The sequence below is a fragment of the Ixodes scapularis genome, unplaced genomic scaffold, assembly GCF_016920785.2.
Source record: "Ixodes scapularis isolate PalLabHiFi unplaced genomic scaffold, ASM1692078v2 PGA_scaffold11__112_contigs__length_91849675, whole genome shotgun sequence".
Classification (NCBI taxonomy): domain Eukaryota; kingdom Metazoa; phylum Arthropoda; class Arachnida; order Ixodida; family Ixodidae; genus Ixodes; species Ixodes scapularis.
The window spans coordinates 34,024,981-34,041,988 of NW_024609837.1; the positions used below are offsets into that span (position 1 = coordinate 34,024,981).

At 45.4% G+C, this 17,008-nt stretch overlaps 1 protein-coding gene across 1 annotated transcript in view; it reads left to right on the plus strand.

The window, feature by feature from the left end:
* The window catches only part of LOC8037553 (spatacsin), a 74,969-nt gene that overhangs the window by 37,233 nt on the left and 20,728 nt on the right, over positions 1-17,008 (plus strand). Inside the window, exons 22-27 of the mRNA XM_029973179.4 lie at positions 3,649-3,806; positions 4,118-4,300; positions 5,191-5,298; positions 6,757-7,125; positions 9,857-9,973; positions 10,527-10,769. Coding sequence (XP_029829039.3) covers positions 3,649-3,806; positions 4,118-4,300; positions 5,191-5,298; positions 6,757-7,125; positions 9,857-9,973; positions 10,527-10,769 — 1,178 coding nt within the window. The remainder of the gene's footprint in view (positions 1-3,648; positions 3,807-4,117; positions 4,301-5,190; positions 5,299-6,756; positions 7,126-9,856; positions 9,974-10,526; positions 10,770-17,008) is intronic.

A 17,008-nucleotide genomic window follows, 5' to 3' on the forward strand; every position in this document is an offset into this window, starting at 1 on the left:
TGTGAGATCAAATTTATGCACTATTTATGAGAATTTTTGCTCATAACATTGTCAGAAGTTTTTAAGCAAACGGCAGAAGAATGGTACATAAATTATTTTGAGATTAAAGGTATTCCAGAGCTACCTTATAGATCAGGGGTCTCTAACTCATTCAAGTGCAGGGGCCACATGTTCCACTCCCTAAAGATAGAGGGCCAATGCAGAGGGGGGGGGGGGGATTATGATTTAGGACAAAAAGAGAACAGCAAAAAGGAACAGCAAGTCTCTCAGTGGTTCATTTGAGACTTTCTAGAGAAGGGACCTTGTGTTCTCCGCTTTTTGTGAGCTTGCATCTTTAGCTTCGATTTTCTTATGTGACTACATTAGGCCCATTCCTGATCTGGTGACAAAATTTGACAATACATCGCACCACTAACTTGCTTTTTTCAATGGAACAAAAGAGCAAGCACACACTCGTTTCTGCGTCACCCAATTTTTTTGGGAATTATCAAATTCAATGTTTCCTGAAAGAAAAACAAAGTTTCATACGACGGTTTTTGCCTGCCTGATAATTTTTATCGCACCATTATTAGGCAATTCCTGCATTTCAATTGTATTTTTCGATTCCTAGAAACCCAAGCTTATCTTTTCAAGTGGCTCCTAGTGAGCAAGAGTTTGTACAGCCAGGCTGAGTCCTAAAGAGCTTGCGCTTGTAGCATAGCAGTGGGATTGTTGTATGGATGATTAACGTGAGAAAGAGCTCAAAAGCAAAATTAAGGCAAAACAATACTGAGTTCTGTAGTGTTCAGAACCTAGCCACTCGAGACTAGGGCTGCGGGAGCGGAGGTGGCCGAGGGGCAGAGGCAGACAGACCACGCGCCGGGTGGGAGGCGACGCAAAAGACCCTTTTACTTTCTAGACCTTGCCTTTTATAGGCATCTACAAGCCAAACGAGAGGTCGCGAGTATTCAGCTAGCACACATTCTAGAAGTCCAAAGGAAATGGAATAGAGAAAAATATGTGGCCACGTTTAAAGTGTAGAGCTACATTTTAAGCGTAAAAAAACTAACGGCATGAGACCATTATTTCTGACGCATATAGCGCCCGAGACATGGGAACGGAAGTTTGCGGCCACTTGATACTTCGGGGCCACGTCCCCGCGAGTCGCAGGCCGCGTGTTTAAAGACCCTGCTATAGATAGCGCCAGTTGGTCTCTCGTCGGACAAGTGGTTGCAGTGCAGTCAATCGCACTCAAATGGAAATGTGCGAACCAGCCTTAAAGGTCACAACGATGTGTAAATTGCAGTAATAATCATGGTTTTGGCAGGTTTTGACAATGAAAGCGGTACTATGTGCGTGTGATGATTAGCCTTTCTTCTAGCTAGCAAAGGAAAGAGTGTTGTCGTGTACGTGAGAAATATCTCAGCTTGAGTTAACTGGTTGGAGAGACAATGAATTTGAAATTCAGCATTGGAATATACTTTAAGTACATTGTACTTAAAGTACTACTTTAAGTAGGTTAAGATAACTTCTACTTCACTTGTACTTAAAGTACTACTTTAAGTAGGTTAAGATAAGTTCTACTTCACTTGTGTTTAAAGTACTACTTTAAGTAGGTTAAGATAACTTCTACTTCACTTGAGGCACATTCTCTGAGTATGTTCTTGTACTTTCCTTAAAGTATCTGTCTGGTACTTTCTGAGGAAAGTACATCTCCCGACTACAAAGTACATTCTCCAAATCTGATCTTGTTAAATTTTTATCACAAAATTATGTTTCGTCAACCTTTAACAAAAAAATGGCGTATTGTCATGTGAAAACGCACTATCACGTTTCGAGACGTCGTCTGGTCATTTCTCCGAGTGAAGTGATGGTGGCTACAAGACTGATACAATGTGCCTCATAAGTTGATTGTTTTAAATAGTTTATCAGCAAGTGTAAAACAGCCTTGACATTATCCAATATTCGCCACCATTTCCAAAAACAACTGATGCATCCCCGATTACCCCCAAGGCAATGCATATCAGTTTTAAGAATACTGTATAGTGGTATGAAAGGGCATCGTGAAAGATTGTCTTAACAAGTACTTGTGCTTTAAAAGTACATTGCATTTATTCTACAGGAATTTCTCGAGAAAAGCAAACCGTGTGTCTCGGCCCGCATAAGTGATCTGTACGCATCAAAGAAAGTTCAAACTCTGTGAGATTGCAACGCTAGTGGTTAGGATAGAACACAAAAGTTTGAGAACATAACGTTATGTGGATCAAAAGATAATTGAGAAAGACTAGATTTTTCTGAGTCGACGTCCACTTAAGTTTAACATCGCCAAAAAAAGGAATGGCATTGTGAGTGCCTGTAGCATACAATTCAGTGAGGGAAAAAAGTTGTCAGCGAGAAAGAAAACATTCTCTTTCTGACAAGCATTTTTCACTAATATCAATCCCACAAGTGCCCGCATAGTCAGTTTTTGTTTAGAGTCTTAGGTGGGCTTATAGAGAAATTTCGTCTTCCTTGGTTATTCTTTTTATCCAGATAATGTCATATTCTCAAACTTTTGCATCCTATCCCAACCGCTAGCGTCACATTGTCACGAAATTTGAGCATTCTGCGATATATAGCTTATTTATGCGGGCCAAGAAACATGGTTTTCTTTTCTCAGGAACGCCCGGCACTTTACTTCAAGTACATTGCGCCCGGTGTACTTGCTACTTTACTTAAAGGGGTACGGAAACGAAATTCCAGCGCTCATATTTTAGCTTTAATGTGTTGCATGTTGCAGCATAACCTCAAAAATACCAGTCTTTTGTTGAAAGGCACAAGAAAACTAATTTTAACGCTAATTAAACAATCTTTCAATGTGCAACTGGTGGATGCATGTGGAGCTTGGTTGGGAGGTAACCTAGCAACGTTGGGGAACTTGGTACATAGTCATGACATAGCAAGTTCCATCAGAGCAGTGCCGCTCTTTGGAATTTCAACATTTTCCTTCTTAGCTTTCCTCCTCAACTCACAAATTGCACATTGTACCGAACAGTCCAAGACGACTGAAAGGAGGGACTCCCCTCTTGCTCGATGAGCCCGTCGCTCAAAACTCGGACAAAAGTTGCTTTCCCCACCCCATTCACCCCTAAGCTAACAGTGCTGTGGAAGCTACGTGTTTCTTGGGCCAGTCACACGCTCGTCACCCCACGAGCACTTTGAAAGGCTCGGTTGTAACGCGTCGACGCTATTGACACCCCCGTAGCACTGACAACGCCACCAACGCCTAAGCTCATAACCATGCCTGCCTTGCTACGTCACGAATGCGGGGAATCTTTTTTTTCTGTTTTTGTTTGCGCCAAATATCCCATGACGCATCGCGCTCTCCGTTCGCTTCTCTTTGAGCGCTTGCTCGAGTGCAACATTTGGAACGAAAAATATAGCCAGTCGTTCAAAATAGAAATGTGCGATTATCATTTACGGTTATTATCTGTCATGCCTGACTCATTTCCGATCGAAATTTGAATATTTCAATTTTCGTTTCCGTACCCCTTTAAAGTGCGTGACCTCTCACTTACTTTGTACATTACTTCTAGTACTCTTTAGATGCAGTTTACCCAACACTGCCGAAATTTGAATGTCAGCTCTAGTGCTGGATGCATATTCGAGCTCTCTTGCGGTTGCACGCAGAACCGCACTACTCGACGGACCTCGTTGAGCTGATGCTGCAGTGCCATTGCAGCGGTGGAACTATGCCTGGGTCTTCGGGTATGGCCTGGCAGAGCCTGCTGCGTGCTGCAGTGGTCCTGAAGCACCAGACACCCTGCGTCATTGCCGGCTGCTGCCCCGTGAGCCGACCCTTTGCACTGAGCTCGAGTCACAGTCTCGTGTCATATGAGTTGCTCGTTTTATGAGATCACTTTGGATCGAGAACCTTTGATCCCAAAGTCACACAGATGCGCTCGCGGTGCAAGATTGCCTCTGAGGGCTCGTAGTTTCCTGCCGTAAAACTAGCCGATAGATAATGCCAGTGGGTTCTCTCGTAGTAAGATGTCACAAGCTGTGGCAACGCACTCAGTCGCACTCAAGCCCGAATGTGTGAACCAGCTCGAAGGTGCGGCTACAAGAGCGGGTGTTAACTATGTGTGCTCCCGGACAGGATGCCCCCCTGGGGAGCTGCTTGGCATTGTGGCTCAAACTTTGTTCTGGCGGAGAGGAAGCGGAGATGCCCGAAGACGGCCGCCTCGAATTCACCTTGGCGGAGTTGCAGCAGACGATGGAGGCGGTGGTCAAGAGGGGCCGACTGCGGACTCTTCTCCTGGGACTCCAGCTCTTCCAGCCTGTGAGCTTTTGTTGTGATCGAAAGGCTAGCCCTTGTTGCTTTCATGTATGTACCTAGAGAGTAGCCTAGATGGTGACTTCACGCCAATGACGTCACGGTCCTCGCAAGAGCTGGTATCTGACCGAGCTGCTGGAACGATGAAGAGTCGTGGAGAGAAAACCCTTGAGTAATCATTTTTTTTACTTAACACTGTGAAGTCACGTGAAACCATGAGGTTATGTGACACTATAAAGGGAGAGAGAGAATGCACTTTATTATGACGTCGTGGAGTCTCATGACATGACCCAAGGTAACATCACGTGACATCGTGGTGTGAGGTCACACCATGAGGCCCCAAAGATCCTATAAATGCTACGCATTTAAAGTGCCTTTTGGATGTGCCAAAAGGAACCCTGCCGTGGCCTCTCCTGTGCTTCCACGGTCCTTCGATGACTCCTGTCTGCAGACTACTTTAGTTTCTGCCATAGCAATACTTTCTTCTGTGATTTGGTGATTTGTTTTCTGAGGGGCATTGGAGACAGTAGGAAACTCAAACGGTCAGGGAGACAATTCGCCCTAGAAAGTAACTCTACTTTCTGAGTTATTCTACTTCTAAAGTAACCTTACGGTGAGTTCACATGATTTTTTTAGCTTCACGTTGTAGTATATACAATTTTTCTATGGAAAGTACTGACAGTTCTCTTTTGTGCACTCTAATACTGTAGATAATTTTTTGAGCTCTCTGATACTCTTTACACTGAAATAAATGGCACCTTTTGTAGCAATAGTGCAGGCTATGAAAAAACCTCAGGTCCTAACATACCTGCTCGTTGTGGTTCACTCTGTTTTGCTTGGTTCGTGCAACCTCATCTGAGCACCTTATGTTCGGTTTGGTGTGTCTTGACCAACAGAGAAGCCCTCTAGTCACACTCGTCGAGTTCCTGGTCGCATTCTTTCTGGAGCGGAACCGAAAACGAGCCGAGGAGTGCCTTGAGCGCCTCAAGCGCAAGTTCACCAAGGCAAGTCCCTGGCTGCTGCTTGTTGCTTGAACTGGTTTCTCTTGCTTGTCATATAGGCAAATTAATCTGTCTCATTGGCTTGGGACATACCGTAAAATACCGGGCAAGCGCCCACTCAAACTTTGGAGATAATAGAAAAAAATGGGGGGTGGGTGCTTGTCCGGTCATCAATTTTACATATAAATGTTCTGTGCGTATTTTCTCAGACCTTACAAATTTGATAATGGGCGCTTAATGTAGAATGGGGCGGATGCACGGTATTCTACAGTAGCTCCTGCATAAGCAGCAATGTTATGAAATGCTAAAGAAAATTAGCTGCGGCTAGAGGATGTGGTGTAATCTATGACCATATAAATATCCCACTAGATGTTTTGCTCTTGCTACTGGGTCTTTTATAAAATTTATTTTTGGTTGGATTTTAATATTTCATCTAAAAGGTGTCTACACGTAATGCTCATCGTCATACAGACCAGCCATTGTGACACCACTCGATGGGTCACTGCTGATCGTCTTGTGCATGTCTTGTGTCTTGTATGTAGACCATGTGCAAAATTGTTCGAACGTCTGGCAACACTCTGCGCACTGCCATCTTTGTTGCGTCGAGATTTGTCTGCTGTTTGTCAATTTCATAACGTTGTCGATAACGATCGAGGCCTACTGCTCACTGTCATTGATCCTCACCCACACATGCGAGCTGAGGGTTAGTACTGTTTTACGTTCCTCTTGCGCATGTACGTGCCCGCCGTCCCGCCGGTTGCCGGTTTCCCGCTGCAACCAACATGGTGGACGCACACTTTAGCTCGAATTTTGGCTTTGGGTAGCTGGCAAGGGTAGTGAAGACGCTCTTTCTGCACGAGTGCTTGTGTGAACGAAGGGTTCTTCAGAACTATGCTTTTGCGCCTTGGCCCTTGCCAGCGCTGAAGCCAACTAGTGAGACGGAGCATGCTTTTTGGTACCCCGCTAAATGGCGCTGTGCATTTTGCATATGGGCTGTTCAAAGTATTTTGGACCTACATTTTTGTTTTTTATCTATTGCATTCCATTCTCTTTAGCTGTCCTTTGTCAAAACAAATGCAAAAGGAACATCAAAATAGAACACATACTATAAGGGCTCGATTATTTTGCGAATTTTGGGAGGCGTGGGTTTCTCCCACGCCTCCCAAAAAATTTGGGAGGCAAACAAAATTTTGTGATTTGGAGTTTTAGGTTATGTATTTGTTACTATGGGGTGATATATCGGTGTGATAGATTTTTCGCAATATATTTCAAGTTGCAAAATTTGCAAAAACTGGATGCTCGTTAAAAATCGAGTTATTTGCATGTTTATTTTTTCACCACCTTTGACCCTGGTACGAGTTAAGTGTAGCCCCTTCAGACACAGCCAGTTACCATTTTGATTTTACGCACTTTAAAACTTTCGAATTACCCGCTTCATCTGTCACTCGTTCCTCCCAACAGATGGAAGCCGCTTCAACACCAGGGGTCGGCCTGACCTCTCTGCCTTGGCTACGTGAGACCTCCCAGCGTCTGTTGGGACGCGCTTTTGGCCTGTGCCGTTCCCACCTCGACCTGGCAGCCCTTGCGGCCTTCTGCGACGAGCTTCACGGGGGCGATAAGATGCCGCACCTCCACAAACTCCTCGCATCTCTGAGTCCGGCGTCCCTGCTTCATGAGTTTGACTGGAGCTCGTTGTGGGGCCAACCGGGTGAAAAGGCAGCCACCCTGGCACGACTGGTGTCGCAGCTCAACCAGACGGGCCGTTTCAAGGAGGCGCTGGCGCTGGCTAGGGCGGCGGGACTGCCACTAGCGGACGTGGCGCTCCAGCAGGTCTGTAACTGCCACGCGAGTTGTGTCTGGCCTGCCATATTTTAGACTGTAGTCCACACCCAGTGTATTGTCTGCACGAGCAAATTTTAGAGAAAAAGAAAAAGAAAAGATTTTGACGAGTAATTTGCACCCGGTGCATAGTTTGCACTTGGTGCATATTCCCTACTTTGTGCATTGTTTGCACCTAGCGTACAGTTTGCATCTAGTGCATAATTTGCATGTAGTACATAGTCCACACCTGGTGCATAATCTGCACCCAATGCATAGTCCTCATCTGGTGCATAGTTTGCATTCGGTGCATATATAGCACGTAGCTGGTGCATAGTACGCACCCTGTGCATAGTTTGCATTTGGTGCGCAGTTTCTGCCCGGTGCATAGTTTGCATTTGGTGCATAGTACGCACCCTGCGCATAGTTTTGCATTTGGTGCTTAGTTTCCGCAGGTGCATAGTTTGCATTTGGTGCATAGTTTCCTTGTGAAAAGTTCTCACACACAGCACACCTTGAAAAATGCCTGCTCTATTATCTCACAATGAGTCTTGTATCATACATAAGTCATCATTAACATACTCTGTCATTCACGAAACTTGTCTTTCCTCGTCATAATGAGCAATTTGGAAGAATACATATTTTCATGTAGTTCACACCTGTAGACAGTCCGCATTGCACGTAAAATTCTAATCTTCAAACGTGCATAGTTTGTGAATTACAGTAATCCCTCGTTAACTCGAACTCGGCTATCCCGAAATACCGGTGAAGTGGGAAGATTTCCTTGTCGTGGAATGAACTGCCATAGGCACAATGCATTTACTCATCACTTATCTCAAAAAGTGTCGAAGACCAACCTTGGATATCTCAAATACTTAAAGGACACATGCAAAGGAAAAAAACATTTTTTTTAGACAGCGTAGATGGAAAAAGGATGTCGTAAAGCGATTTTACAACGAAGAAACAAAATTTTTAGAGCTATATTTACGGCGCTATACGAATTTGTAGTTGGCGCTCGCGGGAGCCGCCGCTGGTCACGTGGTAGGCCCGCGCGCCGCCGCGCTGCGTCGCCGCCGCACGCTGAGCGTTGTGCGAACGCCGCTTCAACGCGTTTCTCCAAGCCGCCGTCGCCACCGCCGCACAAGTTCGTCTGCTTCGGGCCGCCGCCGCCGTCGTCTGACCGGCGCACAGGTCTATCACGTCTGCTTGCGCTTTTTCAGGAGTTTCCTTTGGGCTCTAAAAGTTACTTATTCGTCTTGGTTTTTTTGTTATACTTCAAACAAAGATGAATAAGTTGCTTTTAGAGGCCATAGGAAGCTTCCGAAAGAGCGCTAGCACCACGTGATAAATAAAGACCAGTCACGTGATAAATACGGACCACTTTTCCGCGGTGCCCGCGGGCGCCAACTACAAATTCGTTTTGCGCCGTAAATATAGCTCTAAAAATTTTTTCCTTCATTGTAAAATCGTTTTATGGCATCCTTTTTTCATCTAAGCCGTTTAAAAAAAATGTTTTTTTCCTTTGCATGTGTCCTTTAACAACAAAAATTACACACAAAAAAAAAAAATAGTACAGCCTGGTCACAGCAAAGAATGCACTGGTGGCTGAAACATTGGTTGACGAAGGAACAGCGACCCAAGAACAAACCCACAAAAAAGAAGAAAAAATAATTGTGCATCATTGTGCCTGCACGACAATGCGCAAAAAAACAACAACAAAAAGAACAGTCCCGTGTCATGAGCGCAGCAACGCTTAGATCAGCGTTCACCTCAAGGACATTTGTTGTCTTACTTTTTTTTGTCTCCCGATAGGGCTTGGCGGTTGGTGCCGCTGTTTCTCTCTCTCTCACGCTCAACGTTATCTTCCGCTCTTTGTCCTTTTCTTTCATTTTTTTGGTAAATTCTTTCATCTTTTCTTTTTTTGTATTCTTGCTTTTTGGTTTTGCTGTCAAATTTTGTGTGTTGCTTGTTGGTAATTTTGTTGCAGTCATTTTTTCTCCCCACGGCACCACGTACATACCACATACCGTGCCTTGTGGGTGTCATGATATTGGTGCAATTGTTGGAAGGGTTCCTTTCACACAATGCATGATCAGTGCATTGTCTCGAAACTCACTTATCTCAAAACTCCGCTTATCTCAAATTGACTTTTCCTAGTTTCTATGACTTCGAGTGAATGAGGGTGTACTGTATTGGGCAGGAGATCGAACTATAGGGGGCGCTCTGACCCGTTTGTTTTCCCCACGCTTGGTGTTTACTCAACACAAGGCCTGTGCACATGCCGACAGGCCTTATGGGCATGTCCATGTCATCTTCTACAATAGAGCGCGGGGCACAGTTTAATGTAAAAAATACTAACAATCGACGAAGCGACGTTAAGTGCCGGATCTATCCTCAGAGAATGCGAGCTTGACCCACTTCGGCTTTAGTGCTGAGCTAGGACCGTGCATGCTGCATTGTTCATGCAGGCCGTAGCGGAAACAAAAGAGCCCCTCCTCCCCCTCACCGGAGAACACAAACTCCAGCCGAACGCTGACGCCGCGTTCGGTTATGTCGGCCGAGCGCTGAGTCATTGTATTTGTTGTCCCCATCCGTGTAGTTGTAAAGTTAACCGCTTGGGGCGTCACGGTCTGTCCTCCTCTCCAATAGTCTGTAATCTGTACTTTCTACGATCAGTAGGTGGCTCAAGCAGAGGCGGGAAACAGAAGATGTTTGTGTGTTTCTTTTTTTTTTATTCTTGTAGCTGGAACTGAGGTTCGAAGATCGGTCTGCCACTGCTAATGACACATTCTGGGAGGATTGCGACCAAGTGCTTCAAGAGAACTTCGTGGATCCTGCACTCGCCTTCGACTTTCTCAAGGTTGGGTAATCTCTCATTGTCGGCTTGAAATGCCTATAGCCTGTTGCAAGTTTAGGCAGCAGGGCAAGCCCCTCCCAGAAAGCTCTCCGCCTGCCATGATTGGCTGTTTCCTTCTCCAGCGTTCACTCCGCTAATGGGAAAAGAGTGGAAGAATCCATTACGTGACTCATAGTCTGCTCCCTTCCAAAACCGCCATTGACTGCACTTACCCAATTAAAAACCGGCGTAATGCTGAAATGACTGAGATATCTCTGACTTTTATGTAGGCCCAAGTGAAAGCCAGCCTAGCTGGAGTTCGATTATGGATCTGGTGCAGTTGGATCTAACTGGAAATGAGATTTAATCCAGCTGGATGCAGCTGATTCTAGCTGGGACCAGTTCTCTAATCCAACTTAGCTGGACTTTATTCGTTTTCCTGGGACGGTTACCAAACTTTTCCTACCATCGCCTCTTTTATTTTCGTGTATGGGGAAATAAATGAGATCGCAGGATATTAGATGACTGACATTGAAGATGTGAGAATGACGGATTTGCTTGTTTACTTTTGCACCAGGGAAAAACGCTGCAAGTGGAAGGTGCGCGGGAACTGTACGAGGTGGGGCACCGTGCGCTGCAGTGGCTGCGCCGCAGCGCTGCCTGGGGCTCGCCCGAGGCCCAGCGCTGGGAGGCGCGGGTGTGGCTATGGTGTGTGCGCAGCGGGGCGGAGCCAACCCTCGAAGCGAACCCCAAGCCAGATCCCCTGGTTGCACAGCCCCCTCCCAGCCCGGGAGCCTGCGTCACCCTGGACGACTCGCAGGTGCAGTAGGAGTCGGTGTCAGCTACAATCCCTATGGAGTTACTTGTGGTCGTACTGTAGTCACAATCCAGTTGTAGCTACTTGTAGCCACAGTCCAGCAGTGTTGTTGGCATTACCGAAGAAAAGTAACGGAATACGCTGGTCGTTACTTGCAAATAAAGGTGATGCGTTACTGCCCTAAGTTAGTTCGAAATAAAAGGAATGCGTTACTTTCACCGTTAACTATAAAAAGTAATGCATGTTATTTTTGCGTTACTTTTTACAGCGGAGCTGTTAAGGGCTAGTTTCCCCAGGATCGTGTCCCCCGCAAAGAAATGTGAACACAAAACTCTGGTTGCCGCCGTCGCTCATAGATGGCGGTAGCTGTCCAGAGTGTTGTGTCTGCTGGTTGCCTACTTGCCGCCATCGCTTGTAGATCGTGGCAATATTTCTTCGGAGGAAGAAGAGCGGGAACGGAATGAGCGGTGAAGTGCGCAGCTGTGCGAATGGTTTCATAACTGCTGCGAGGCCGCTATCGCCTCAAGTTACACTGCGTTGAGTGCTTCAGATTCCCTTTCGAAAGAAGATCAGATCACTCGCCTGGAAAGCCACCGCCGAGAACAGAAGCTACAGCTCTGCTGCTCTTCCTTCTTCACCAAAGTGGAAAGACTAAAAGATTTTAATTATGAATGAACACATTTTACTGTTTTGGCTTACAGTTATGCATAAGCGCCATATTTCAAGAAACATTATGTTTTTGCAGAAACTGAAGCTAATTCTTTTTTACGTTTTCACCTAAATACTCGTAAGAAAAAACAAAACGAAAAAAAAAAAACGAAAAAATTTACATGACTTGAAGTGTAATTTCTTTAGGTCTTGGGAAAAAAAAAGTAATGAGTAACGTAAACCCGGTATTCGTTATCCGATATAGGTAACATAAGTATGTTACCCGTTACTATCTTGAAAAAGTAATGAGTATGTTACACGTTACCAAAAAAAGTAACACGTTACCGGTCACATTCTTACTTGTAACGCATTACCACCAACACTGCCACGGCCACTCGATCCCCCCTGTTGGTGCGGCCTGCCGATGTTTTTCTGAAAACAAGAGAGTGCGCGTGAGAGGAGAACTTCTCCCATTTTCCGTGGGGGCGCTGCACATCGGTGAGTGGTCTTGTGAGCTGTGTCACCTTAAGTTGTACCGCAGGAAAGGCTGTAAGCGCGAGCTCCTTGCTCTGGGGCAGATCTTGGCGGCACAAGCTCTCGTGCAGTAAGGGCAGCTGTCAACGCTATGAGCTCGCGCTTCCAGCCTTCGCTGCGGTACAACATCAGGTGAAACGGAGTATAGAGAAGGCGGCGCTCTTGCTCCGCTACCCAGATAAAATATCTGCCTCTCATTGGCTTCGCCGATACCGAGGCGCTGCCGCGGTTGCGGAAGGCAGCAAAACTCGCCCCCCCCCCCCCCCCCCCCCCCCCTGTGCACCGCTGTGCTTGGCGAAAATATCATAGTGTCACTCTGCGCTCGCGTGTGTGGTTTGTGTTGGCATTTTGAAAGCTGCCGGAAATGTAAATGCGCTTTCTAGTTTTGAGTGCCAGACGGCGATGAAATGTGCCAACTCCACTCGTGAAACAGGAAATCCTGCAGTTGATGAAGTACAATGAAGTCTCTTCCGGACTTGAGTTCGCACCTCTGACTTACATGGCTGGCTACTTGGCCTTCGTTTGCGAACAAAAGGTAACCATTTTTATTTGTAGAAATTGTCGTAATTTTAAAGTAATTAGCTGAAACATTCAACCTGGCCAAGCAATAAGAATTTCTTAGTGAAAGCAAGGAAGGCTAATGTGTAGAACCCGCTAAACTTTGCAGGTGACGTGTCCTGAATGCAAGCGCAACTTAAGGGAAAGGCATCACATGATGGAGCATATCAGGGCATGTTTAGCCTTGACCAAGGAGGACTCAGCTATCCACGACCTGAAGCTGTCTGGCTGTGCAAGCTTGTCTGCACCTTTGTCGAGAAGGCTGTACAGTCGGCAGAGATTCATGGTTGTGGAAGGATTTGCAAGGTCCTATGGAGCGCTGTGCTTCCACACCTTATGGACTGCCCGCTGATGTGTGTTTACGGCCGAGACGCCTACCACAGCGAGCATACTGCCAGCAGATTGGAGCTTTAACGCGCAGCCTGCAGTTAAGCGAGCTTTTCGCAGAAAGAATCATGTGCTTTTATTCTACACAGATTTGTCACATCATTCATGCAATCTGGCACTCGTTTCAAATGAGACTTGCGGCTTCACAAAAAAAAAAAAAATCTAAATAGCCACACTGGGCTGGGCCGGGCGTACCGCTCCTCTCTCACTATATTTCGTCTTACCTTAGCATGGACTAAGCGCGAACGCCATGCTAGCGGGAGCGGCTAACCTTTAATGCCTTGACTGGAGCACTCGCTGCACGAGCGCTCATGCAGCCGCCAAGGCTTCCTTCGAAGCAACTATCTCGCGCTTTTAGCACGCGCGGCTAGCAAGTACATGCTAACGTGAAACGAAGTATAGAGTTCCTTGATATGCTCCCCCGAAAGAAACTCTATCTCTCACCGATAACGAGCGCCACGGCTGGCGCTGCGGGGTAAAGTAGAACTATCGCTCTCACCAGCGGAGTGAGGCATACGGCAGGCCGCTCCCAAGGGGAGTCCTAATCGAGTGGCCATGACACTGCAGTCCAGTCATCCTTTTATAGTCACAGCTGAGTTCTAGCTACTTGTAGTCAAAGTCGAGTTTTAGCCCCACAGTCCAGTTGCAGCCACTTGTAGCTTCACAATCCAGTTGTAGCCACTTCTAGTCAAAATCCAGTTGTAGCCACTTGTAGTCACAGTTGAGTTGTACCGTATTTGCACAAATATAATGCGACCACGAATATAACGCGAGGGCAGGTTTTGATGCCCTCAAAAAGAAAAAAAAATATTATTACTATTATAACGCGAACCGAGGCTGCGCCAATTTCTTGCACTCGGGGGCATAGCAGGTGTGAAAAGTCAATGGAAATAGAAGAAATATCAGTTTGTTTTGACTGCGCTCATCCTCACTGCTCAGGTTCTTTTGTTTACAATCCACTTGGCGACTACACAGATAAGCAGCAGCACGGCACCAGCTTAGAGAGAGAGAGAGAGAGTGTCTGGTAGTTCCTTTTTCTTCCGTGCGAGCTCCCCGGCAGCCCACAATCCAAACAAAGCACGAAGCAGAAGCACCAACACACAAACACCAGATCGCTCTGGAGCAGAAATTAAACAATGCGCAGGCAGAAAAAAGACTGCTGAATCCGATACACGATCACATTTCTTGTTCTGGTCCCACTGCCTAAACAAATGCCTCGTGTCGCACGATTGCGTAAACGGGGTTGGTGGTCTTGGCCAGTCTTAGTTTGGCTTGTGTTGACTTGACTTGGCCCTCCTTGGCTTGGCTCGAATTGGCCAGTGCCTGCATTCTTGCATGGCGCACGCGTGCGCTGAGTTTCAGCGGTGTACGCGCGTTGTACAAACACAAAAGCGATAAAAATGCTTTTTTATGTATTCTATTCGGCCCCTTCACATGGCCCAATAGCTAATAAATTCCCTTCCACACTCCCACTTCTTTTCCCGCCGGATATTTTGCATTAAGCCGGAGGGATGGCTCTCTCCTCTGGCTTTCTCCAGACTCGCGCGCCTCGTGGCTGAACTCGATTCCGAATATAACGCGAGGTGCGTTTTGGAGCGCGTAATTTCGAAAAAAAAACTCGCGTTATATTCGTGCAAATACTGTAGTCACTTGTAGACAATCGAGTTGTAGCCACTTGTAGTCACAGTGCTGTTGTAGCCTCACAAAAAAATTGTAATGACAGCCAAGTTGTAGCTACTTGTAGTCCCAATCCAGTCATAGTCACCTGTTGTCACAATCCACTTATAACCATTTATAGTGAAGATTTTCTCTTTGTATAGTAACCTCCTGGAGGCGCCCCCTGACAGCCGAAATTTTTCTGAGAGACTGCTCCTTCTGTCGAGAACGCCAATTTCAGCGAAACGTCAGCTTCCACTCCTTCCAGGCAGTTCCTTTTAGGTTCTTCCCGCCAACTCCAACCATCTTCGTGATTATGTTTGCATAGATGATATTCTAGTGTTGTGTGAATATTCAAAATTTTAAATAGTAGTTTGAAATAATACACAATTCAATATTCACTTTCAGATGAACTGCAATATTCACAATTTTCGAAGTGTTGAACGTGACGGGTTAGCCCTGTTGAGCACGTTTCTACACCTAGCATGGGTGCACTGCGGAAAAGCAGCACCTGCGGAAGCAAGCTCCACGAGTGTTGGTTCTCCGCAGTGCACGTGCGCTTCGTATGAAGCGCACTCAACGGGGTAACCTGCCGTGATCAACACTTGGCAGTGTATGAATATTGCAACGTGTGCTCGGGAGGAAGGCAAACTCAAAACGGGATGGTGCATGCGTGCGCCTTGTGCATCTAAAAGAAATAAAAACGTGGTGAACATTGATATCTACATGAGTATGTTAGGCATAGTTGCCCTAACAACCTGCATTCATCATTCGTGATTTTTTGTTTTTTTTTTTAATTTGAGATTGAAGAAATAAGATTAATGAATCCCCTCAATTGGGCATAGCTGGACATCTTTATGCGGAAAGCAAGTCGTCTGCTTCTTGTGTGGGAGCTGCGGTGACGTCAGACCAACGCCGAGTTTTGATTGGCTTTGTTTGAGAGGATAGTAGGTTGACCTCAATGCTAGAGGCATTAAGGTCTGCCCACCTTTTTTTTAATCTGCCAATAACAGCTCAGCTTTCTGACATCATTGCAACGTCTGGGCAAGAGGCAGACGAACTTGTGCTCCGCATAGGTTGAGTTTTATGTAAACTTTGTCGTATACTTTCCATCTCAATGTGTCAGACTGTCTGATGCCTTTTCCATAGATATAGTTAGATTTAAATATCTTACAAATGGACAAGTAGAAGCTTGAGAACATTCTTCACAAGTTTAGCTTGGTTTTTGTTTAAGCATGGTGCAATAGTAGAAATTTTTGGAGGAACTGTTTAATATTCCATTAAAAAATATTTGGCCAAAACAATTTATTCACTTCGAGCTCAAAATTCATTATTCGCACATAACTACAATGTTTGCAATCATGCAGCAGGGTGGAGGCTTCTTAAAATAATGCTAAATATGACACCATTGTAGTTTTGGTGTAGATTTTATTGTTTAGCTGAAATGTTCTTATGATTATAATAATTACTGCCTCTTCATGAGCAGCTCTTGGTTTCAAAATGGGTTAAAAATAATTAGAATGAAGTGACTAACTAGACTACAATGATGCTATTGATAACATAATTTTTGGAGAAAAGTATGGTATTGCCACTAATGCCTTGGGACAAGGTGAATACATTGAGAACCCCAAAAAGTATACTTATATACTAATTGGAAATTAATCATGCCTTAAAACTAGGCATGGGCGAATAGAGGATTTTGGGTCCGAATCGAATTCGAAGCGAATAGTGATTTTGATCGAATAATTTTGAATCGAATAGTTCGAATAGTACAAGGAAAAAATACCGCAAGATACGTTTAAACTATAGTTTTATATTTGCCCTTATTTGGTATTAGATATGCTGTAATTGTTAATTTCAAGTGTACTGAGTTCGGTAGCACGAAGGGGTCGAAACGGTCGGAAGCTTGCGCCACCTGGCCGTTAATGCAAGCCAGAGTAAGTGAAACCCATTTATATGGAACTTGCAAAAAAATGTCTACCAGTTCGATATAGTGGGTAATTCGATATAAAAGTTTTAATGAATTTGACTTTCAAAAATCCACTTTCTGCTGAAATATTACACAATGAAGTAGTTTTGCATCTTCTGCTGCTTTTTTTTTTCATTGCATCCGCGATAACAATATTTTTCTATGCTATCGATGGACTCCAAGATGTTGAGGCCGCTGCCTTCTATATTCGTGCATTAGCGCCGAACTATGCCGAGAGCACGGAGCACGTCCAACGAGAGCACCTTCTCCTGCAGAGCGCCGTTTTGCTCTGCAAGTTGGCTTTCCCCTAAAACAGTTGGCTGCGTTGGGGGAAGCCAACTAGCAAAGCAAGCTGGCTTTTTTTTTTTTTTTCTTTTTTCTCTGGGCGGTCACGTCAATTTGGAAGAAAAAATAGGGAATTGTAGTAGACCGTTTTTCTCTTCCGCTACGGTATCCGTCAAGAAAATGCCGCAGCTGCGCATGCGCGCCG